Source organism: Kogia breviceps, chromosome 10, assembly GCF_026419965.1.
Source record: "Kogia breviceps isolate mKogBre1 chromosome 10, mKogBre1 haplotype 1, whole genome shotgun sequence".
NCBI lineage: Eukaryota > Metazoa > Chordata > Mammalia > Artiodactyla > Physeteridae > Kogia > Kogia breviceps.
In genome coordinates, this window is record NC_081319.1 from 107413571 (window position 1) to 107434462 (window position 20892).

Consider the following 20892-nt stretch of genomic DNA (forward strand, 5'->3'; position numbering starts at 1 on the left):
TAGCGCAGTGGGGTCAGGCCTCACTCTGACACTTTCTGGCCTGAGACTGGGCAACACTCAAGTTCTCTAGAATTTCTAGAGTTTCTTCATCTGAAAATTGGGGATAAAAGTAAAACCTATGTGACAAGATCGTCGAGAGGATGTGGTTTTGGGAACGTCACACACTAAGTGCTCAGTGACTGTTGACCGTCCAGAGGCTGCCTGTCCTGCCCCCCAGAAGGGGATAGGGGGCCAAAGGGGCCTTCCTAGACCATAAGGGGCCCCCCGGGGGGCTGCGAGGCGGGCTCTGGCCACGCCCCTGTGCCACCAAATGGGTGCCGTCCAGCCCGGCTCATCCCTCCCAGGGAGTTTCTTCCAGGCGGGTCTGAGAAGAAGTCCCCACAGAGTGGGGCTGCCTCCTAGGGGGCTCCCAAGGGAGTCCAGGGAACTGGGGGCGCAGCAGGCTTCTACCAGGCCACCTGGTCACGGGTCCAGGCCTCGGCTGCGCTCTCCCCGCCCGGCACCACCTCTGCCCCGAGCTGCGCACCGGTACCCGCAGCTCCGAGCTGCCAGCAGCGGATGACTCGGGGGGGGCCCTCGTGCCGCGGGAGCAGCCCACCGCGCGGCACACCTGACACGCACCTGATCTCGCACCGTCCTGCTATTCCCGCTGGCAGGTGCGTGCCTCACACATGCCAAGGGGAATCGAACGTCCAGCGGAGCTGGGACGGGCCCCTCTGGATGCCCTCTGAGGAAGCTGGACGCCCGCGGCCTCTTGCTGCGAAGGGCACACCCTTTGCAGAGCAGGTGACGTTCCTCTGGAGCACACGGAGCCCATTTGATGATTATTTTCCAACAACGCTCCCACCAGTGCCTCGGGGAGACCCAGAGCCGACTGACAGGCCGGGCCGCTCGCCAGAAAGCACGGCTCCTGTTTGCGCTGGTCTGGCCATGTCTGGGGGCAAGTGGACTCTGTCCCTCTCTGGGGCCGGAGGGACACACACGTCCAGGTCCCATCACACTCGGGCTCATCGTGAGAGTGTCCGGGGGGCCAGGCCCCGACCCCCGTGAGCTAATGTGTCTCCCCGGGTCGAGCTCACAAAACGCACTTGGCATACGATCAGCATTGTTTCTAAAAACTGTCCCCAACTATCGATACTAGAAGGGATTGTTCTCCCCCAGAACCAGCCCTCCTGCCCCGTCTAGTTTTCCTACGCAGGCCTTGGTATAAAGGACGTTCTCAGGTCTGACCCCATCCCCATAGATGCAGCACACCGCCTGGATCAGAACGCCGGCGGCCTGTGCTCAGTCAAGGCTGACGGAGCCCTTTACACACCCACTCTCACAACTGAACCAGAAGCTTCAGGAAATGAACTGTGAACTGTCAACTCCTGACAATCGTCTGGAGCCAAATACACCAGACTTGCAGGTGTTCGTTCAGCCACGGATGGCAACGCTTCCCCGACAGTGAGCCCAGAGCAGCCCTGCGGCCTCGCGTCGGGGTGGTGGAGCCCCCGAGGCTGCAGAAGAGAACGCTAATTCTGATACTGGCCGCGATCACGTCCCGCTGTTGCAGCTGGGAGGAAATAAGAGAGCAAAGCGTCCCGGTGAAATGCAGCCGGTGTCACCGGATTCAAGCACCTGACAGCCTGGGTGTCCTGACAGCTGGGGGCCTAGCGAGACCCCAGTAAATCCTCAGAAGGGACAGTGAACATTCTCAAGCCTCCGGGGACAAGTCAAAGGCTTTTTTTTTTTTTTTTTTTTGTCCTCCCTTTCTCTGGGCAATAGAAAGGAAAGGGAAGAGGAACTTCCCTCCGAAGCCTTGGTGATTTCTTGTTAAGTACATCTATAAATACAAGCGTGTTGAAAGCACAGTCTCGATAAAATGATTAATAACGCAGGGTCAGGATGGGAGGGGTCACCTAATGTGGGATCACAGGCTATTGAGCCTTGGCATGTTCCCTATTTGCAAGACTAGATGCTGGTGTGCAGGGCAGCCTGTCGTGGCCAGCTCTGACTCTCCCTGGGCGCCCAGGTTCTGCTGCCCAAGGTCCTAATGCCCCTTGACGTGGCCCCCATGGCTCCCCTGAAGGCTACGGAGGCCTCTGCAATAAAACTAAAAACAACGGGACACAGCTGTGTGCACAGCAGCCCCTGGAATTTGCAGGCTGTCTCACGCAGCAGCAACAGGAAGCAGCCCCCGAAGCTGGAAGTGTGTCCCCTGCTGAGACAGAAGCTGGAGAGAGCCAGCTCCCCACACATGAAAAGGCCCAGTGGGAGCCTATCCCCAGGGAGAAGCCCAAGGTTAACAAAGCTGCTCTGAGAGACGTGCAGTCAGAACCAGCTCAGACAGTGGGAGTGCGGAGCAGGGCGGCTGCTGAGGAGACAGGGACACAGGAGGCTGGAGGCTGCAGGAGCGCTCCAGGGCGCTATGGCAACCGCGAGCCTCTCCCGACTCGCCCGCCCGTCAGGACACCCCACCCCCAGGTCTCAGCCCCACGTCCAGGAGCGTAGGGAGACACCTCAGCACTAACTTACAAGGTGCTTTACTCCTGTTTTTTTTCCCGCTTTATTCAGATATAACTGACATCTAACATTGCTTAAGTTAAGGTGTACAGCATGTCGGCCTCCAAAAATCTGATAATGAAAGAGAGCCTAGTTAGTGGATAAAATTAGTCTTCATAAAGCTAATGTTTTATCTTTCACAATAAACTAATACATTGGACATTTGGATTGGACATGAATGGTCACAAGTATGGTGCCTGGGAGCCTGTCCGGGTCTGTGGACAGACTTGAGCCCCTGGTGCGTGAAGCCGGTGCCAGCAGGGGGTGAGCCCCGTGGACACCTCGGCCAGCGGCCCCTTCAGTCTGCCCTCAACGCGCCAGGGTCCACACCCCACCTCGGTGTGGGCAGAGCCGTCGCCGGGGAGGCAAGCCCCTCGGGGGTTCTGGTCCTGGGAGCACTGGCCTCCCCCTCCGCAGTCTCCCTCAAGCCCCTGTGCCTCCGCACCGAAGCCCCGCTCTGGGCGCCGCGACTGTCGCCTGGATGGCCGTGGCTGCTGCCCCCCGACAGGCCCCCAGCGTGGGCCCCCTCCCCCCGCCCCATCACGGCGCCCGCTTGCCCAGCGCCTTCGGCAAGCCCCACTCCGCGCCCACAAAGCGGCGTCCACGCGCTTGCAAGGCTCCACGCCTGGGGACCAGACCGCGGGAAGCTGCAGGGCACCCGCCCTCTGCGCCTGGTCAGCTCCAGGGCCGGCGTGAGAAGGAAACCAGTCACTGTACCAAGCAGAGAGCGAAAGCCTGGGCCTTTGCCTCTTTCTGCAGGTTTGTCCGCACCTCTCATCAGCGCCCACCCGTGTGCCTGCTCTGGTCACCCAGAGTGACCGTGGCCTCTCCTGCATGCGTGCCAGGCCCCTGCCTGGACTCCCCTGCACCCACCGTGCCAGCCGCCTCCAGCACTCACGCTTCAGGCCCCGACCAGGTACCACCTCCTCTGAGATGCCGTCCTGGGACACGACCTCCCTCACCAAACTGGAATGGCCTCTCCGCTCCCTTCCCCACACACGGCACCGGGAGCACCCACGCCAGTGCTTACGGCCTCTGCTCCGTAGCCGCCAGTTTTCCTAACTGCCAACCCCACCAAGCTAGGCTTTCTGAGAATCAGGGGTGGATCTGTGCATCCTGCCTGAGTCCCAGAGCGCCTGCTGGGATGGATAGGCATTTCTCAAGCGAGCTGGCAAATGACCGAATGAAGAGAGGCAGGGCAGGTCTCCTCCACCACGGCCACGATCCTGAGGCCCAGGCTGGACAGACCCATGTTCAAGGAACATCACAGAAAAGACAGCCTAAAGAAACTGCCAGGGCCACGACCCCCTCCTCTAACAAGGCAAGGCCCCTGGGGCAGGGGGCTTCACTGTCCCCATGTCCATGGGACCTGAACACCTGCTCTGGTCTCGGAGAAGGGGCCTCTGCCTCTCACATCTAAGCTTGGTCAATACCATCCTAACGGAAACGTCCGTGTACTTTTGGCCACCACCCACCATGGCCCCAAACAAAACCCCCACAGAAACTGGGGGGAGCAGGGAGAGGCTCTGGCTGCCCACGGCAGCGGCGCTGGCTCCGGCTCGGGCAGCTGTGCCCACGGCAGTGGCGCCGGCCCTGGGGCCCCGGCTTTAGAACCTCGCAAACCTCCAAGTGCAAAGCCCAGGGCCCTCTCTCTGCCCCTCCCTCTCACATCGCACACTGATTTGAGATCAGAAGACCCCGGTTCGGGCAAAGTAGCGCTAACATTTTTAGGTCTTGGTGTGTTTCTTGGCCCCCCTGAGCCTCAAGTGAGGGAAATAATACCTTCTCTGTGGGTTTAAACAGCTTCAAGGTGAGAGTTCGTGGCCCGCAGAGCACCGATTACTAGGTGATTGTTGTGGGTGCCACGAGGGGTAGGGGAGCCCACGGGGTCGGCGCCATGGCCAGAAACCCTGCCCCCCTCATGCTGTTTCCTCACGCCCCCTGGCACGCCCTCGCAGGTGGGCGGTGGAGACACCTCAGGGCCTCGAGGCCTGGCACCTCCACGGGCACCACCTGTTCCTCACCCAGGTAGGCCTGTTAAGCCAGGATAAGCACTGTGATGCCTGTCACCCCACGCCCATCAGGGGCCGTCCTGGCACAAAGTGAGCTGCCCCGAGCCCTTGCCAGGAGCGCACGGGTCGAGCCTCCTTCAGCCAACGAGCCCGCGCACCTCCGCTCCTGTAGTCCCGCCAAACCTCTCCTTTAAGGAAGAAGTTAGATTTCCTTCTTCCCCCACTGGAGTTAGACGAGAGAGCGCTGGGAAACGGACTTAAAGTGCTTTTCACACCAGCTAGTGTCCTTCACGTTGAGGCGGAGAGCACAGAGCTGGGAGGTGGCCCCGCGCACCCCCGACTCCCCTCTGCTCAGGCGGGGGACCCGCCTTCTCTCCCAGGGAAAGTAGGTCACATCTCCTGCCGTCACTACCCTCCTTCCGGAGGAAGGCAGTGGCCTTAAAATAAAGCAGCACCGCTGCCAGGGGCAGCGTCCGAACGGGCCTCTTGGCGCCCGTCGCAGAAGTGGGGCCCACACCCCAGCTAAGGGCGGGCGCAGCGCGTGGAGCTGCCCTTCACCACAGACGCGTGCACGTGGGGTGGAAGCGAGAGCCCGGGACGAAAGAGCCCAGGAGACAGTGCCCTCAGGCACGGCCACCGGCTGGGGCAGCCGGGCCAAGGGCAAAGGAGGAGCCGCAGCCGGTGAATTAGGTAAAAATCCTTCCCTTGTCAAAGAGGACGCGGAGTTCCCAACATAGGATGACACGATTGCATATGTATTGTTTAAAATGATAACAGGCGAGTCCACAAATTACTTCTGGACACTGAAGAATGAACTCTGGTTGCTTTTCTTCTGGGCAGCACCTAAACTCTGGCTTTGCAATATTTCAGGGACATTACAGTCTTCTGAGAGAGGCCCAGTCCTTCAGAATCCCTGGGGTGGCTGTGGAGAAAGAATGTTACCGGCGACCAATATTAGGACAACATTTCCGGTTACAGGAACAGATCCAGGCGTTCACATCGTACCCGCATTTAAGCCTTCAAGCTGACTCCTAAATACTTCTTCTGTTAACATATTTACATTTCTTTTTGGTTTAAGGAAAACCTTACTTCAGAGCCAACTGTCTTGGCTGTAGGTGAGGAGCTCCGCGGCTGCGCTTTCCTTTCTCGCTGCATGTCTGGGGCCTGCACGAGTGCGGAGCCCGGCCAGCCAGCTTGGCCTGGCGTCGGATTTGCCCGCCACAAAGCGCTCCCAAAACCCGCGTCAGAAGCTTCGAGTGGCCCAGTGATATGATCCTTTTCCCTTCGGCTTCAAAAGCAACCGTGACCAAACACTTTCAACCGTGAGGCAGAGTTGATTGGAATAATGAAAAACACTTTTCCAAAAACCATTTCATGAGGTAGCTGAGATCAAATCCCAAATCCACAGCAGACACAAAGGCGCTTAACAAGTGCTCAGGCATTTAAAATGTATTTTTAAGCGCAAACCGTGACAGCGCCTAACGACTGCTCTCTCTTCCCAGATCCCAAAGGTGCATGCAAGCCTGGCGAGGAGGCCCCCAGAGTGAGAAGAGCAGGGGGCCAGGAGAAGGGGACGCTGGACGGGACTGAGGGCGGGCGTCTGGGGGGCTCCCCACACGACCCAAGGGCAGGCGGTTCAGGCGGGCACCACCGAGCAGGGCACGGAAGGGCGGGGCTGGGCAGGGCCGGCTGCAGCAGGGGGCCCTCCACGGCCACCTCCAAGTGCCTTCCAGAGGACCTCGCACGGGGAAAGGCAGTGAGGCCGACGCCCGCAGCGTGGCTTTCGGGGCAGCTCCCGCAGCGCGCGCCTTCAGAACTCACTCCCCAGCCCGCCCACGGGTGTGAGGCAGCAGCGGATGGGTGGCGCAGAAGCCAGGGGCGGTGCTGCTGGGGTCTCGGGGGTGGGCCTGGATCCACCGGGACACCCCTTCCCGTCCGCGGGCAGGGGCGCCGAGGGCTCGGCTAGGTCTCCGTGGTGCAGCTGCCGTAGGCCAGAGGAGGCGAGGCCGGGAGGCCACCCCAGCGCCTGGCACCAGGTGGGGGTTCCGCGCGCCTCTGCTCTTTGTATTTACCCAGAATGCCTCTGGCTTCTTCTGCATCCCGCAAAGGGCTCTCTCCGTACTCCTCCTTCAGCCACTGGCGGAACTGGAGAAGTGAAACAAACCAGGACGTCACACAGCTCATCCCCTACACTCCCGCCTGTTACCTGATGGTGCAGGTTTGCCCCTATGAACAGGGGGCCCAGGGGCATCGGGCAGTCAGCTCTGAGGCTGGCCAGCCAGTGTCTAGCAAGAGAAATGACTGCTTCTTCCAAGTTCTGGCCTGAGAACGTGAAAGCAAGCCTGACCAAGGAAATGGCACTCGACCCCAAGACAGAGAAACGGAAGCTAACGTGGGGCCCGAGGACGGTGCGAAAACGGAATGGCCGCAGCGGCTGGTGGACGAGGGGCCGGTGCTACTGCAGAGGGGCTGACGGGGCGTCCTTGGGCCAGCCGGCCTCTGGGGGCCTTTCCCGCCTCCACGAGTCCAGGCGGGCACGGAGAGACGGAGGTGTGTTCCCAGCCCCTGAGCGCGCTCACCTGATGGACCTGGCGCTCCTCAAACTCCTGCAGCTGCCTCTGGAAGCCCAGGTTGGGGTTTGCGCAGGACCTCCCCGCACGCACAGTGCGCAGGGCGTCTTCCCAGCCCAAGTCGGTGACCGTCATGATGTACGCAACCACCAGGGTCACGCTCCTGGAGACGCCGGCCAGGCTGCAGGGCCAAGAGCCACACAGGCAAGGGAGGGTCGGGGACTCGGAGGGCTCACTGAGGACGCCTTCCCGCCTCAGAGTACGAGCGGACAGCGAGCCAGTACGGCACTAGGAAATTACTCAGAACGCACCAGCTCTCTCTACCTTACGACGCTAGACTCTCAGGCATTCTTCACCCGTGTAGCCTCATTTTTTTTTTACCGGTTTTCTACTGGCTGTGTCTCCGGACACCTCATTTTCTGATTCTCTATTGCTCCCGAGCTCCTCTTCAGACAGTCCCCATTTCCCTGCACAGATAAAGTAACTAAAGGACATCCGGGGACTGGAGGGGTCCAGGATCTGAGCGACAAACCCAGTTATAATCCGCAGCCGTTTAGACAGCTTCACGTTTTTAAAGTCTGCTTTTCTTAGGGATATAAGGGCCAAGCCTATAACTTAAAAAACTCATTACATACAGAAGCCCTTACCAAATATTTTGTGATCTTCTTCACATACATAAGCAGAGTGCCAGCGTGGGCACGCTCTGCGGGACATAACGGTCAATTTTCTCTCGCAGGCTGAGGAAGGGGCCCGATTTTAAATGCACATGCAAATTAAGGCGGTCACGGAGAGGTTGTGCTGCGTCAGACGTGGAGTGCTCAGCAACGGTTTAAGATGGGGAAGTTTAGCAAATTTCTCATTTTTAGAAAAGCCTATCTTCAAATTGACACAACTGTATGAGACACAAATTCCTAGAATATCAGGCCTGCACATATTCAAATACAAATAATAATAATAGTAAAAAACCACTCTCGAGTAGTGGTTCTTCCTGTGTATCAGAAAAACTGAGAGAGCGTTAAAAAAAAATACATCCTCTTGGGCTGCACCGGGCAGATGCTAGCTCACCAGGCACAGGACTCCAGGGCCCCTTGAAACGGCTCTGACTGCACCAGAGTGTTTTGAAGCAAATGTGAGCAAATGTCATAAAACCTGCACTTTGTGTTTATTACATGTCCCGCTCTTTTTAAAAGAAAAATGAAAATGGGCAGTGATGAAACGAGGGCCCACATTCCCTGAGCGCTTGTGATGTGTCAGGTGCGGGGCACTGTGCTTGAGTTCTGTGTCTCAGAGACGCTTTCTCTGCACGATGTGCGCACAGGTGTGTGTGTATGTACCACACAGACGGCAGCTGAGTGCAGGTGGAGAGTTGCATAGGAACTGCTTGATTCTAAGAGTCTATTCAGTTCTCTTTAAAGCAGAGTATAAGCCCCAAACACATGAAAGCTCCAATCTATAAACTGAGAAGAAATGGTCATTTTGGTGTGACAGTAACGCAATGCTAAACACCCACACACATGCAATCAAAACTCTCCAGCAAGCAGCAGTGTTTTGAATGGGCACTGGGTGGAGCCCATATCCTGACGGGATCTCTGAGGAAGGCTGGAAAAGGAGTTTCTGTGTCGTGACCTCAACAGTCCCTGCAGACACCTAACTGAGAAAATGAAAATCCTAAGTGAAAAGGAAAGAAAGAATGTACGGTTCTCTTTGCACAAAAGCAAACAACGGCTGACAAACAGGTGGGGTCAGGTGGGGTGTGTACTGGGCGTCTGGGGCAGGTGGGCAGAAGATGCCCGGCATCATCCGGCAGTGGCACACGTACCAGTGAACAAGGCAGCCCTCGCCTCGCAGGCGGCACTCGTGGATGAATTGAATACTTTCTTTGAAATGTCTTGTCCTGGGGGTGAGGAAAAAGGAGAGACGTGACATCTCTGTACTTTACTCAACATGTGATGAAAAGAAAAATCCACTGAGGTTTATTGTAAATGTCTTGAGTTCACAGTTTCAGACCCCAGTCACCGCCCGGGGCTGGAGTGGCCTCGGCTTTGAGTCCGACCCGCACCGCTGAGGTCCGGGAGGGCAGCCCATCCGCTGGAATTTTCAGATGTTCTCTGCAAGGGATCCCTGAAACACACAGTTGCCACTGACTTGCTGGGGGGTGGGTCCTGCCCAGCCCCATGGGCACTTTGGGTCCCTCAACACCCAGCAGTACAGTGACCTGCCTACCAGCCACCCAGGCGAGCGAGGTGCCCACCCAGCGTGGGCTCCCGGAGCCCCAAGGCCAGTTCATTTCTGACCGTCTGTGGAGAGGTCCTGTCTGTCCGTCCTCCAGGCCGGGGAAGGGGAACTGCAGCTCCAGTCCCGCGAGGCCTCGCTGGATATGGGACTTTGGGAATATCACGTGGCTTCCCTTAACCTCACTTAGAAAGTGGGAGCTGCTGTGTCTCAAAGGCTGGGACAAAGAAACGCATACCAACGTGCTTTGCAAACTCTGAGGTCCCGCATGCAGATGAAACCACGGTCTTCTCTCCTGACCCTCAGCTGTTATACGACGCCCTTCTCCTGCCCCTGGTTCATGCCCCGCTGTGTGCACCAGCGTGTTCTAGATGGGTAGGTGGGTTAAGTACAAATACTCTGAGGGGAACTACAGAGTACGTGCTTTTCGATGTCTCCTGCCTTTAAATGGCTTATAATGCAGCGAAACACCTGAAGCCGCCCATGGACTCAGTCACAACTCCTGCTGAGCACTGATTATGTAGCGGGGACTCTGCTAAGGTGCAAGCGATTCAGAGCGGAAGAACATGTAGTTCCCAGCCACACAAACTAGGTGTGCTGTCTCATGTCAGGGTGAAGTAATCTAGTAAGAATGGGGAAATTCAGGTGGTGGGACAAAGAAGCTCAGCCAGCTATCGACTGCAGAAGAAACTCAGCAACCCAAGTGCCGGTGCCCGGCTACATCAGGGCAGCTGGCACCGAGGAAACTGTCGTGGCAGGCCTGATGCCACCATGTGTGGAGGGGCCAGGGTCCCACCCACAGACTCCAGACTCTCACCTGAAACCTGACTATAGAGCAGGGCAAGGGATGCTTCTGCTGACTTTCCCAGGGGCAAACGCTCCCGGCGTAAACGTACAAAGTGAGCAGGGAGGGCGCCGCAACGCTACTCCCCCTAACAGACTTGTTGTAAGCCAGGCAAGGAAGATTCCTGCTGTGATCCTGAGATCCGGGGAGACCTCGGAGCCGGGCTGCGAGGCAGACGCCAGGGAGGCCAGGCTGCCTGTGCGCAGGCAGGAGTGACGGTCCAGGGCGGGGAGAGCCGCCCATCCCGTCTCTCAGCAGGTGGAGCTGGCGGTGAACTCTTCTGAGGATTGGGAAGTGCTGGGGCCGAGGGGGGTCTCCTCCGTCACCCCGAGGCTGTCGGGGCGGCAGCTCCCAGTCCCTCGGAGGCCCGTCTTCCCTCCCGTTCCGGCCACAGAGAAATAAAGGGGAGGCTGTGGGCTGGGGGCCCCTCCCGATAAAAGGAAGGGCATCTTTGCCCCAGGCTTCCTGCCAGGGGACTGGGAAGTGGCTTGTGCCCAGAGTTGCATCAGCCGCTCTGCGACCACAGGTGGCAGGCCTCCGGGGTGGAAGGGGGCTCCAGGAGCTGCTGCCCAGACCTGGAGCACCCACCCCAGGCTTCTTGGGCAGGGAGTGAAGTAAATCAATGTCTTTGTAACTTAAAACACCGTCAATCAGATATTCTGCTATTTACAGCCCAGCCCTGTCTACCTGATATTAACAAGTGCAACGGTTTTAAAGACACGGAGCCACTCACGTGACCGAGGAGTGGCTGCAGGCGGCCCGTCCCCCCTCCGCCTCGTGGTTTCCCCTGCCCACACGCCAGAGGGTGGGCAGGTTTGACCGTAGGTCCAGGGCTAGGCAGTTCGCCCAGGACCCAGGCTCGCCTCCACTGCAGGCTAGTGGCTGAGGGCACACACCTCCGCACCCTAGGCTGGCCGCACTGCAGCGGCCAAGGGCTCCCAAGAGGCCTCTCCATGCAGCCCACGCTCTCGCCTGGCCTCTGTGGGGCTCTCTGGTCCAGGAGGGCCGTGTCTGAGATGAGAGAGGTGGGAAGAACACCCTCCCGGCAGAGGAAGAGCCACTCAGGAAACGAGAGACGACGGCCTGCGTGCTTGGGGAGCACGGACGGCCTCGGATCGTACTGTGGAGGTCACACCAGGCGGGCGGCTTGTCCCGGGGGCCTGTCGGCCCTGGGGAGGCCAGCGACACCTTGCAGAGATGACAAGTGAGCCCCTCTGCTGAAACCCCAGGGTGGGAACCTCTTCTGTCTGCCTTTGACGCCTGCATGTCCGAAACCACAGGCAGGATGAAACCTAGGTCCTGAATAAGGTGTGGTGCTGGGTTCAAGGGTCAGTTTTGCCACATCTCAGCCTGAGAGACTGAGGTGGGGTGTGGTCAGCAGGGAAACATCTAAAGTGGCCAGAGCCCAGAGCGTGCGTGAGAGGGGCCCCCAGACAAGGAAGCTGTGAGGAGGGTCTCCCCGCAGCCTTTCCTCTTTCAGCTCCGTCTGCATCAGGCGTCAAGTCCAGGAGAAACCCACCGACGGCTCCTGCCCGTCACTGTGTTGGGACGAGGGCTCTGACCCCGGAGCTTGATGATGCCCACGGAGGGCCCGCTCAGAGCCCCACCTCGAAACTTGACTCATGGGCAAGACCGGGCACGAGGCCAAGCTGGACAGACAAAAATCCTAGAAGCGCCTCTTCAAGGAAAGCCAGGAGGTAGGCGCGCTCAGTGCCCTTGGGGTGGGTTATTTCCAGGGAAGCTCGTGACATAAGCCCTGGCCCGGTCATCACACCCCCTCCTCCACACTGGGAAATACCCGGGGCTCCGGGCCGCACGTTGCTCAACCCTGGATCAAAGCAGAAGCCCAGAGGGAAGCACATCCGCCACAGGCTGTTTCACTGAACGCCCGTTCCCTATTCCTGGTCTTCGTGCTGTACCTTTACTTCCACGCAGAGACACGCGGCTAAGCTCTGTCGGAGGACGGCCACCTGGGCGTGTCCGGAAGGACACGCGTCTACACGCGCGCCTGGCTGCCAGCGTGCAGTGGCCGGCGATCGCCGACGGTACGGGGGCCGGGCGAGAGACGCCCCTCCGTGGGGCCGGTACACAGCCCGGCAGCTGTGCCGCTGTCCCCGTCGTCCTCCTCCGCAGTCTGTGCTGGCCCTCCCCGCTGGCCAGTGCGTCCCAGCCCGCCCTCTCCATCCAGAGGCCGAGGGCAGGACAAGCCGGGTTTTCCTGGCCTTCGGGAAAGGATGCTGGACGAATCCAGCCAAGCCACACCATACGACGCTCATTCTTTGAGTCTGGACAATCTCTTCTTACTCCAAGACTGCAAGACTTGGAGGCTGTGGTCCCCACCGCTGGGGGGTCTGAGGTGGTCCTGTCCTGCTGGGAAGGACTCTGCTTGTGGGAGGTCTGGCTCAGCGCCTTGGGGGGCAGCCGGGCTCACCCCAAAGCCAGCAGTGCCAGACCAGGCTGCGCTGACAGCACAAGCCACAAGATCCAGGCCACTCCTCCTGCCCCTCATCAGAGTATGGACGTGTGTGTGTGTGTGTGTGTGTGTACGCACGTGTGTGCAGTACGCATATAGGAGAGCAAAGGAGAGAAAGACCAGGGAAGGCCGGCACCCTTAGGGGTTTCTTCCCTCAGAAAAGAGTGTTTTAAAAAAAAGCCGACGGGTGGAGTGTCCTCTCTGGGCGCAGGCTCTGGAGGGTGGGCTCAGATAAGAGAGCTGCTTCCTCCTGGGCACAGTCAGTCCAGCCCCGCAGGCCCCGCGCTGACCGGGCGGCGCTCACCGCACCCGAGATGAGCGGGAAGGAAACTTCCTCACCCGGAGCAGACTGCACACAGCCTTCAGCACATTTATGTCAAGGCTTCCGCAACTTTTACATTTCCTGCACTGTCAACATTTAAAGAAAAATTGCGGGCGGTATGTGTACTGTACTTTTCATTCCACCAAGTAAGGTCATTTTAAAAACAAACAAACACACACCCCCTCTCTACCATCTACTACAACCTCATTTCACAAAGAACAGTTCCACCCCAAAAAAGCAAGGATGACGTAGTCTAAGACTAAAAAATAGGTTTTTAAGTTGAAATAAGTGAAGTCTTATGAAAAACGCAATACACGTTTTCCACGTATTTCTCATTTCTGCGACTGCACAGTCCTCAGGAGTCATGTATGTGCAGGCGTGTATGTGCATCTTTGTCTGGAAGCAGGACAGAGCACATCAGGGCCCACTTAGCTCTGATCTTGCAAAACTGCTTTTTAATCATAAAAATAAAGAAAAATGTAAATGAGAGAAAAAGAGAGCTGGAAGTACAGAAGACATGAGCTAAACTAAAGAAAACACACACAAAAAGACAGGAGGTGGAATAAAGCAAGGAGGGTTTAACGCAAGCTCTCTGCATTTCTGTTGCCCCTTCTCTCCACAAAAACCTCAGGAACCTGAGACCCTGCTCGACTCTCAAGCCACGGTTGTCACCAAGTTTCTGCTGCGAAGATGCGATGCTGCAGCTCCACAGAGAGGACAAAAAAGAGAACCCTTCCCTTGTGGTGTCTAAATACAAATACCAATCTGATAAGTATTAAACTAAGAATGAATAAAATAAGCTGTGATACCTCCAGCCATTCACTCTCAAGACACGTTAACACTCCTTTCTTGAAGAGGCAGAATATGGAATCTGATTCTTTGGAGACACTTAGCGTCTTTACACACTTGCACTACCTCACCGAATGCGACAGAAATCGCGTGAGACAGGTATTTCACTGGGGAGACAAGTGAGGTTCAAATGACTTGCCCGGGGAAGCACAGACAGAAAGCAAAGGCAAACATTTCCAAAAGCCTCAGTTCACTCAACCACTGCACGTCGGCCACTGGCAGGACGGGTGTGCGTTTGGTATAAACCCGACGATGCCTCCAATTCTGCAAATCACGCAGAACGCGTCAGCCTGGGGTCTGTGGGGCTGTCGCCACCGTGAGAACCTGAACTTTCACGTGTCCTGACTTTGTGAGGCAGGGTGGTGGGGGGACCAAGCTAAAATTCTGATGTGTTACCGCTGTCTCCAGCCAGGGTTCTGCATTTCAAGTTCCTGGAAGATCAGAGGGGAGTTTGGAGGAGTACGGCCAAGACAGAAAGCTGACCTTTCTGGGGCGTCTGCAGTGACCGAACGCAGTTAGTCTCCAAAGGTCACAACCCTCTTACTAAGCCGAATTAGCAAGAAGAATTCCTGCTGGTATAGGGATTGGTGGGGAAAGAGTTAGGATATATAAAACCTTAAATTACATCCAAAGTTGGAAATAACTTTTAAAAATCTTTAAGTTAAAAAAAGAAGCAATACAGTTTTCTAGAATTTATTTTTGTCCTTAAATATAGGAACTCTTAGGCACCAGGAAGTAAAAGCTGCTAGACTGAAGGACCCCTGGTTCTAACTGGGTTTCCAGAGCAGTAAGAGGATGTGCCTCCCGACCATCTACATCGGTTGGTGACGCAGAAACTGAAGGTCACGGTCGGCCTGCATGCGCTCCTGCTGCTTTGGTGAGTGAAAATACAAGCTACCCAAAGCGAGGCGGGAGACAGGGAGAGGTCAGGGGTTCCGCCTGCCGGCGCTAACCGCCTCACCGTGTCATGAACGCGTGCTCGCTGTTAAAAGGCAGGTGTGCTTTCCAGTGAAATGTCTTTAACAGGTAGAGAACTTCAAACTATTTCATAGGCTATCTCTTAACATATGAAGTACCCTCGAATTCCAAGCTTAACTTCACGATCTCTATATAACTTCACTAAAGCAAGAAACATTTATCGAGTTGCAGACGTTTATGCACCTAAATTCTTACTTGTGTATAAGCTTTGCTATTGCTCATGGATCAAAAATAAAAGTCTCCCTAAAGAATCACACACGCGCCTATGAGCACAACTGTCTTTCCCTGAGTTATGGTCTGGACCCCCTCTTCCAGCTGAACCCGAGGTCGGGCTGCTGCAGGGCTTCACTCACAACGGCAGCAACGGCCACTGCCCAGCTCGACCTGTCACCAGCCCCAAGCTCAGACGCCGCAGCACCCACCTGCTGGACCACACTCTCGGCCAGGTTCAAGGAAAGGGTACGAAGGCAGACCACACATCGTAACAAGACATCTGTACATACTTGGGACGGGAGAGGACCGGTTCAAATCTTACGAGCTAGTCCTCCAGCCCCGGGTTGACTGGGCTCGGGCTGGTCTTGCCAGAAGAGCTGCACAGACCCAGGAGACGTGGGAAGTCAGGGGACCGGCTGCTGCGCCCTCCGTTCCCGTCCTTCCCTGGGTCACAGCTTCCCGGCAGCCGTAATGGGCCCCCTGAGCGCCAGACTACCCTTCTTGTAACTCCCCGGCCGCACCAACGCACTCTGAGCAAAAACACGCTTCATTTCAAAAGTGCTCGGAGGCACAGAGAACACTTCCACACACATGGTCTCATCTCCACAACTCCTGGAGGCAGGCGTTTGCAGATGAGTGAACTGAAGTTCAGGGGCCCGAGGCAGAGGCAGCTGCTTTTGAACCTGAGACCTCTAAGAGGTCCGGGCCTGCCGCTCACGTGTCCGCCCGGGGCAGGACCGCGGAGCGCTGCCTTCACCTGGCGAGTCAGGGCCCTCGCCCCTGACGTGGAGCGCACTGCCTGCCTCCACCGAAGCTCAAGAGTCCCGGGGCACTGGGAGCCGAGGGCCCGTCTGCCCTGACCACACACACCCATGCGCTGCTGCAGTCGGATTCTTCCCAAGGGTCAGAATGCCAAGCAGGCACCGGCAAGTTCAACAGTATGTTAGAATTTCGGTTTGAGATAAGAGCAGAGCAGCCATTCTAAAAATAGCCACCAAAACACGGGCAGAAGATTGCCGTGGTCTCGAGAGAAAGGCAGTGGCTCACTTCCTTCCGTAGACACCATGCCCTCCAACCACTTCTGTTTCTCGACACGACTACTAGCCAAGGAAGCTCTCTGATACTTCTTCTCCTTCCAGATCTAGGCTGAGACTGTTTTCCTGGTGATCCTAGAAAATCTTTCCTTCACCATCCTCGATCTTAAAGATTGACCTTTTCTGTGAAATATGGAGAGCTGTTGTGGAAACACAGGCTTTGGGTAGGAGGTTTTGGCCCTGCGTCCAGCCTCCCCTGCCCCTTCCTGGTCTGACTCGACACCTCCTGCCCCTGCCCTCACCTTTACTCTTTCCCCCCATCAGTCCATGTGACTACAGTCTCCCGTTTTTCCAAACAGGTAGACCTCACAAAATTATTGCATAACCTGTGACTTCTCTGCTCTCCAGCAGTGAGAAACCAAGGTTGGCTGACCTTCAGTATCGGACAGCCTTCAGAGGGGGATGCTTGTATGCTCTGCACTTCTGATATGTGGGACTTGCAGGCGATAAAGCTTGAGAACCATGAAGGTTCCCAAGCCTGACAAAGCCCGTGGGCTCCCAAATCCTCAAACGCCACAGCCTCTTCCCCGATGAAACGCGGCAACACGCCGTTCTGGAAGGGTTGCTGTGTCTGACCTAAAACAGGCAGCAAAGGCGAGTCTGAGAGGCAGAGGCCGGGCCCTCGGCTCCTGTGCCTCTCAGCCTGCCTGGCTCACATCCAGGCTCAGGAACACTTTCATCTCGTCCACGTCACCTCCAGCCACCGAGGAGTGGGGCGTCCCAGCTGTAACCTCGGTGGTCTCCAAGCCGTCCCCCATTCGCCAAGGCCCAGTCCCACAGGCCTCGTACGACCTCTGGAAAGGAGAGCAACGATGACCCTCCCTTTGGAGGGACGGACAGAGCTGAAGCGGCGGCGGAGGTGAATTCTGCTGGGGGGAAGCGAGGGCAGGACTTTCCTAAGCAGAAAAACCTGGTCTCTCAACTCAGACCAGCTTTCCAAGGACGCAGTCCCTCAGGTGGGCGCCGGCCATGTGAGGCTGCTGGGCGCCTGGGACAGAGCTGGTCCCGATGCAACGTGATGTAAGTGTAAAAAGCACACCAGCTTTTGAAGACTTTGTATGTATAAAAGGATATAAAATATCTCATTTTTAAAATGCTGAGCACGTGTTGAACTTACAGTATTTTGAGTATATTGGGTTAAATAAAACGTATTATTATTTTTTTTTTTTTGTGGGTTTTTTTGTGATACGCGGGCCTCCCACTGCGGTGGCCTCTCCCGCTGCGGAGCACAGGCTCCGGACGCGCAGGCCCAGCGGCCACGGCTCACGGGCCCAGCCGCTCCGCGGCACGTGGGATCCTCCCGGACCGGGGCACGAACCCGCGCCCCCCGCATCAGCAGGCGGACTCCCAACCACTGCGCCACCAGGGAAGCCCTAAAACGTATTATTAAAATTATTGTCACCTGTCTCTTTTTTACTTTTTAATGTGGCTCATAGAATATTTAAAATGATACGTGTGGCTCATATTCTGTTTCTGTTGGACAAAATGCAGCAGCTTCCAGAGAGAGGGTGAACATGCTAAAGGTGTGGTCTGAGGCACCCTTTACAAAACTAGGCTCCTTATACGCAGCCCACCGTCAGAGCTGCACGGGAGAAGGACCCGCAAACCAGGAGCGCCGGCCTCTTGGGCCTCCCACCCCGCTGCAGGGCAGCAGCTGTGCGACGAGGCCCCTCCGCTCTGATGACTCGAAGTCCTTTATCTTTAATATGTCCAAATAATACAGAAAAAAACTTACAGGTTCTGAGATGGTGAATCCGCTGCTGGAATGCACAGGTATTTAACCCCCTGTGGAATGATAAAAAATAAAGTAAGATAAAAAGATGATACTCTGCGGAGAAAAATATTTAAAGGAACTATTTACTCAGGTCAAAAAATAAAAAGTAAAAGGGAGAAGTTTTTCCCTCATCTTCTATCGCCAAGGAACTGGAGGAAGACTCTTAGTTAAGTTCCTGGTCATTGTCTATGACCGTACACACAAATGTCCATGCTCTAGTTTGTAGGTTAGACAGGGTTTATCAAAAAAGCGAGATAATTGAGTCCTTCCCAGGAAATGTCTACAAGTTTCAAAACTATCGTCTCTGATGCTTGTTCAAATACTCTACTCTTTAAATCTATTTCATTTAAGATCCCGAATGGCCAAAAAGGAAGCACTGAGAGTAAAAACCGTATCACGATGACATGTTATATGACAGTCTTAGGAGGAGGAGAGTTACAGTTTCACTGGTGCAACGGTAGGAGCTTCACACACTGGAAACAATTTGATTTATTTTGCTTGCTTTTCAGAAGAGTAGAAGTTTACGTACCAAACTAATACTTTTTTTTAAAAGAATGACCCAATTTGAAAAAAAAATGAACTTCACATTGTTCACTATAAAAATCTATAAAAATGTTTATGTAAATTCATACTATAAAAAATTCACGCCAAATTTGAGTTTTATTAAAAACTCGGTTGCCTCTTCTTTGGAGGGATTTAAAGTATAATTCAAAAGGTCTTCAACGTCAAGTAAATATACAAAGTCTAGAAATCTCAGCAAACTTTGCGAAGGAATATGGCTTCATGAAGACTTAAATAAACCACTTTTAAACCCTTCTCTCTTGATAGCCTAATCTAACAGAATCTAGCCACCAGGTCATAGATAATTAATGGGGGGAAACATTATCAGAAACTAGAAAAGTAACCAACCTAAAAGAGTCAAAGAAGGAGAAATATGTGGAATCATGGTACAGACAACCACAAGTCCCTTAGCAGTTGAAAGCATAAAATTATTTCCAGAATTATTTGCAATTTTTTTTTGCAGTTGGTCATTAAAATTTTACACTCAACTCCTATCATGAGGAATTTCTGTGTTGCATTTGCTAGTGCAGTCTTGTGAGGAACATGTGGTACTTCTCCACGCTGTGGGTCCCACTTTCCAACACAGAAGCTATAGAAACGATGTTTCTCAACCCCCCTTGCTGTTCGGGTGCAGACTCGGGACCTGGTTGCATCATCTGACACACCTACTCGAGGCAGATTTGGAAACAGGACATGGGAAGAGTCAGATGGGTAAAGAGCACCTGCTCGGCAGGTGCAGGTGGCGGCAGAGGCGGGAAGTGCTGGGCGGACGTGGCAGCAGGTCGCAGTGGGCAGCTGTACGTTGTGCACTGGGTGTTGTTCCTTGAGCTGCATTTGGCAGCCTGCCTCTCCAGCTCTTTGGAGATCACAGCCCTTGGCTCTCTCTTAACAAGCCCCTTTCTGCTGAAGTGCCTTAGAGTGGACTCTGTTGTCTGCAACTAAGGTCTGAGCGACACAATCCCCCTTCCTGTCCCCCACCGTTATGAGAGGTCAGAAAAATCATTTCTCCTGCTTATTTCACACACACACACACACACACACACACACACACACACACACGTGTATGTATATATGTATATATATGTATTTTTCAGTTTTGAGTCAGTCATGACATCTTCCAGCAAAGGCTCCTTTGGATCTCCGAGAAGATGCGTTTTACCGCTACTTATCCACAGAGGAACGCTCCACACGTGGCCAAACACGCTAACGTGCTACGGGTCGGCTGCCGGGAAAAGAACGTGAAGCAGCAAAAGCCGTCCCCCACCCAAGCGTCGCTTCGTCACCTCACTGTCTCCTTCTGTCTCTGTCCCCGTCCCCCTGGACTCCGGGCACTCGGCTCTGCGGGAAACAGTGAAGCAGCTGCCTGAAGTTCTAAAGCACCTCCAAACCCCGAGAGCTTTGACAGCCCTGATTTGAAGGGAAAGAAAATGGAAAAGGAAACGATACTGTTAAAAAGAGTCATTTCACGCCTCGCCTCATGGAGGCCAACAGGCTTGCTGGTGTAGACACACACCGATCATCTTGCAATCCGCCATTGAAATGACTCATTTACGTTTTTCCTTTTACTCTTAAGTGAGAGTTGGCTGGATCAGGCCCAGAAGCTTGTGAAATACTTCCCTCCCACACAGTTCCCCCAATTTCCTTCAGAGCAACCCTTCCAGAGTGACAGCAAGGGCTCTGAGGGTTCCACTTTCCCTTCTCCTGCGACTGTCAGCCTGAGCGACTTGCCGGTCAGCGATGCCGAGCTGGGTCCCTCTAACGTGGGATGAAAGCGCCTGCCACACTTGCTGACTGGCAGCCCCTTAATTCTGCAGAATCCAGAACCGGCCCAGCCCGTACGTCGTACGTCGGGAGGAGAGAAAAAAACGGAGCCAAGGAAGAGAAGGAGGGGAGGGTACACGGCTCTTAGCTAAGGGAGAGCGTCCGCCATCAACGCCAGCACGGTGTCGGGGGAAGCGCTCTGCTCCTTCAGGGTTCTCTGGACGGGGTCTCATTCCCCTCTGCGGTGCCTGACGTGCAAAGGGAAGGAGGCCAGCCCCACGCAGCAGGAGCAAACCGGGAGAAGGTGGCAAGGGGTGTCCCCACTCCATGCCCGCCGGGGCTGAGGAAGCCACCTTTCGGCCATGTGGGTCCCCTCAGCCTCACTAGCTGGGACAGGCACGTGGCAATGACGGCTTCCCATCTATGACGCGTTGAAGGAGGAACAAAGGGGCTCCCGGCCACAAGTCTGGGGATCGCCTACTGCAAAGGAAGGACGCTGAAAATATAAAATATAAGATCATGTTCTCTCAAAGATAGAATAACAGCAATAACAACCTTCCCTGGAATATGTCTGGCATACCACAGGCACTTACTAAATGTCTGTTGGATGATAAGAACAAGGTGAAAATCAGTTAACAGGAAGATCACATCGTAAGAATAGTACC

At 55.3% G+C, this 20892-nt stretch overlaps 1 protein-coding gene across 9 annotated transcripts in view; it reads right to left on the reverse strand.

Moving 5' to 3' along the window:
• The window catches only part of DUSP22 (dual specificity phosphatase 22), an 81788-nt gene that overhangs the window by 28149 nt on the left and 32747 nt on the right, over positions 1-20892 (reverse strand). For 3 of the 9 annotated variants that reach the window (XR_010835212.1, XM_067006868.1, XM_067006869.1), the window contains exons 5-8: positions 17867-17916; positions 8946-9020; positions 7136-7307; positions 6629-6701 (exon numbers count right to left, since the gene is read on the reverse strand). Coding sequence is in view for 7 of the 9 variants with exons in the window: in XM_067006868.1 (XP_066862969.1) it covers positions 6629-6701; positions 7136-7307; positions 8946-9020; positions 17867-17916 (370 nt within the window). In the remaining 2 variants the exon portion in view is untranslated. Of the gene's footprint in view, positions 1-5290; positions 5479-5645; positions 6702-7135; positions 7308-8945; positions 9021-17866; positions 17917-20892 lie in introns of those variants that run through there. The other 6 variants (XM_059078070.2, XM_067006871.1, XM_067006870.1 and 3 more) reach the window with 3 other exon arrangements.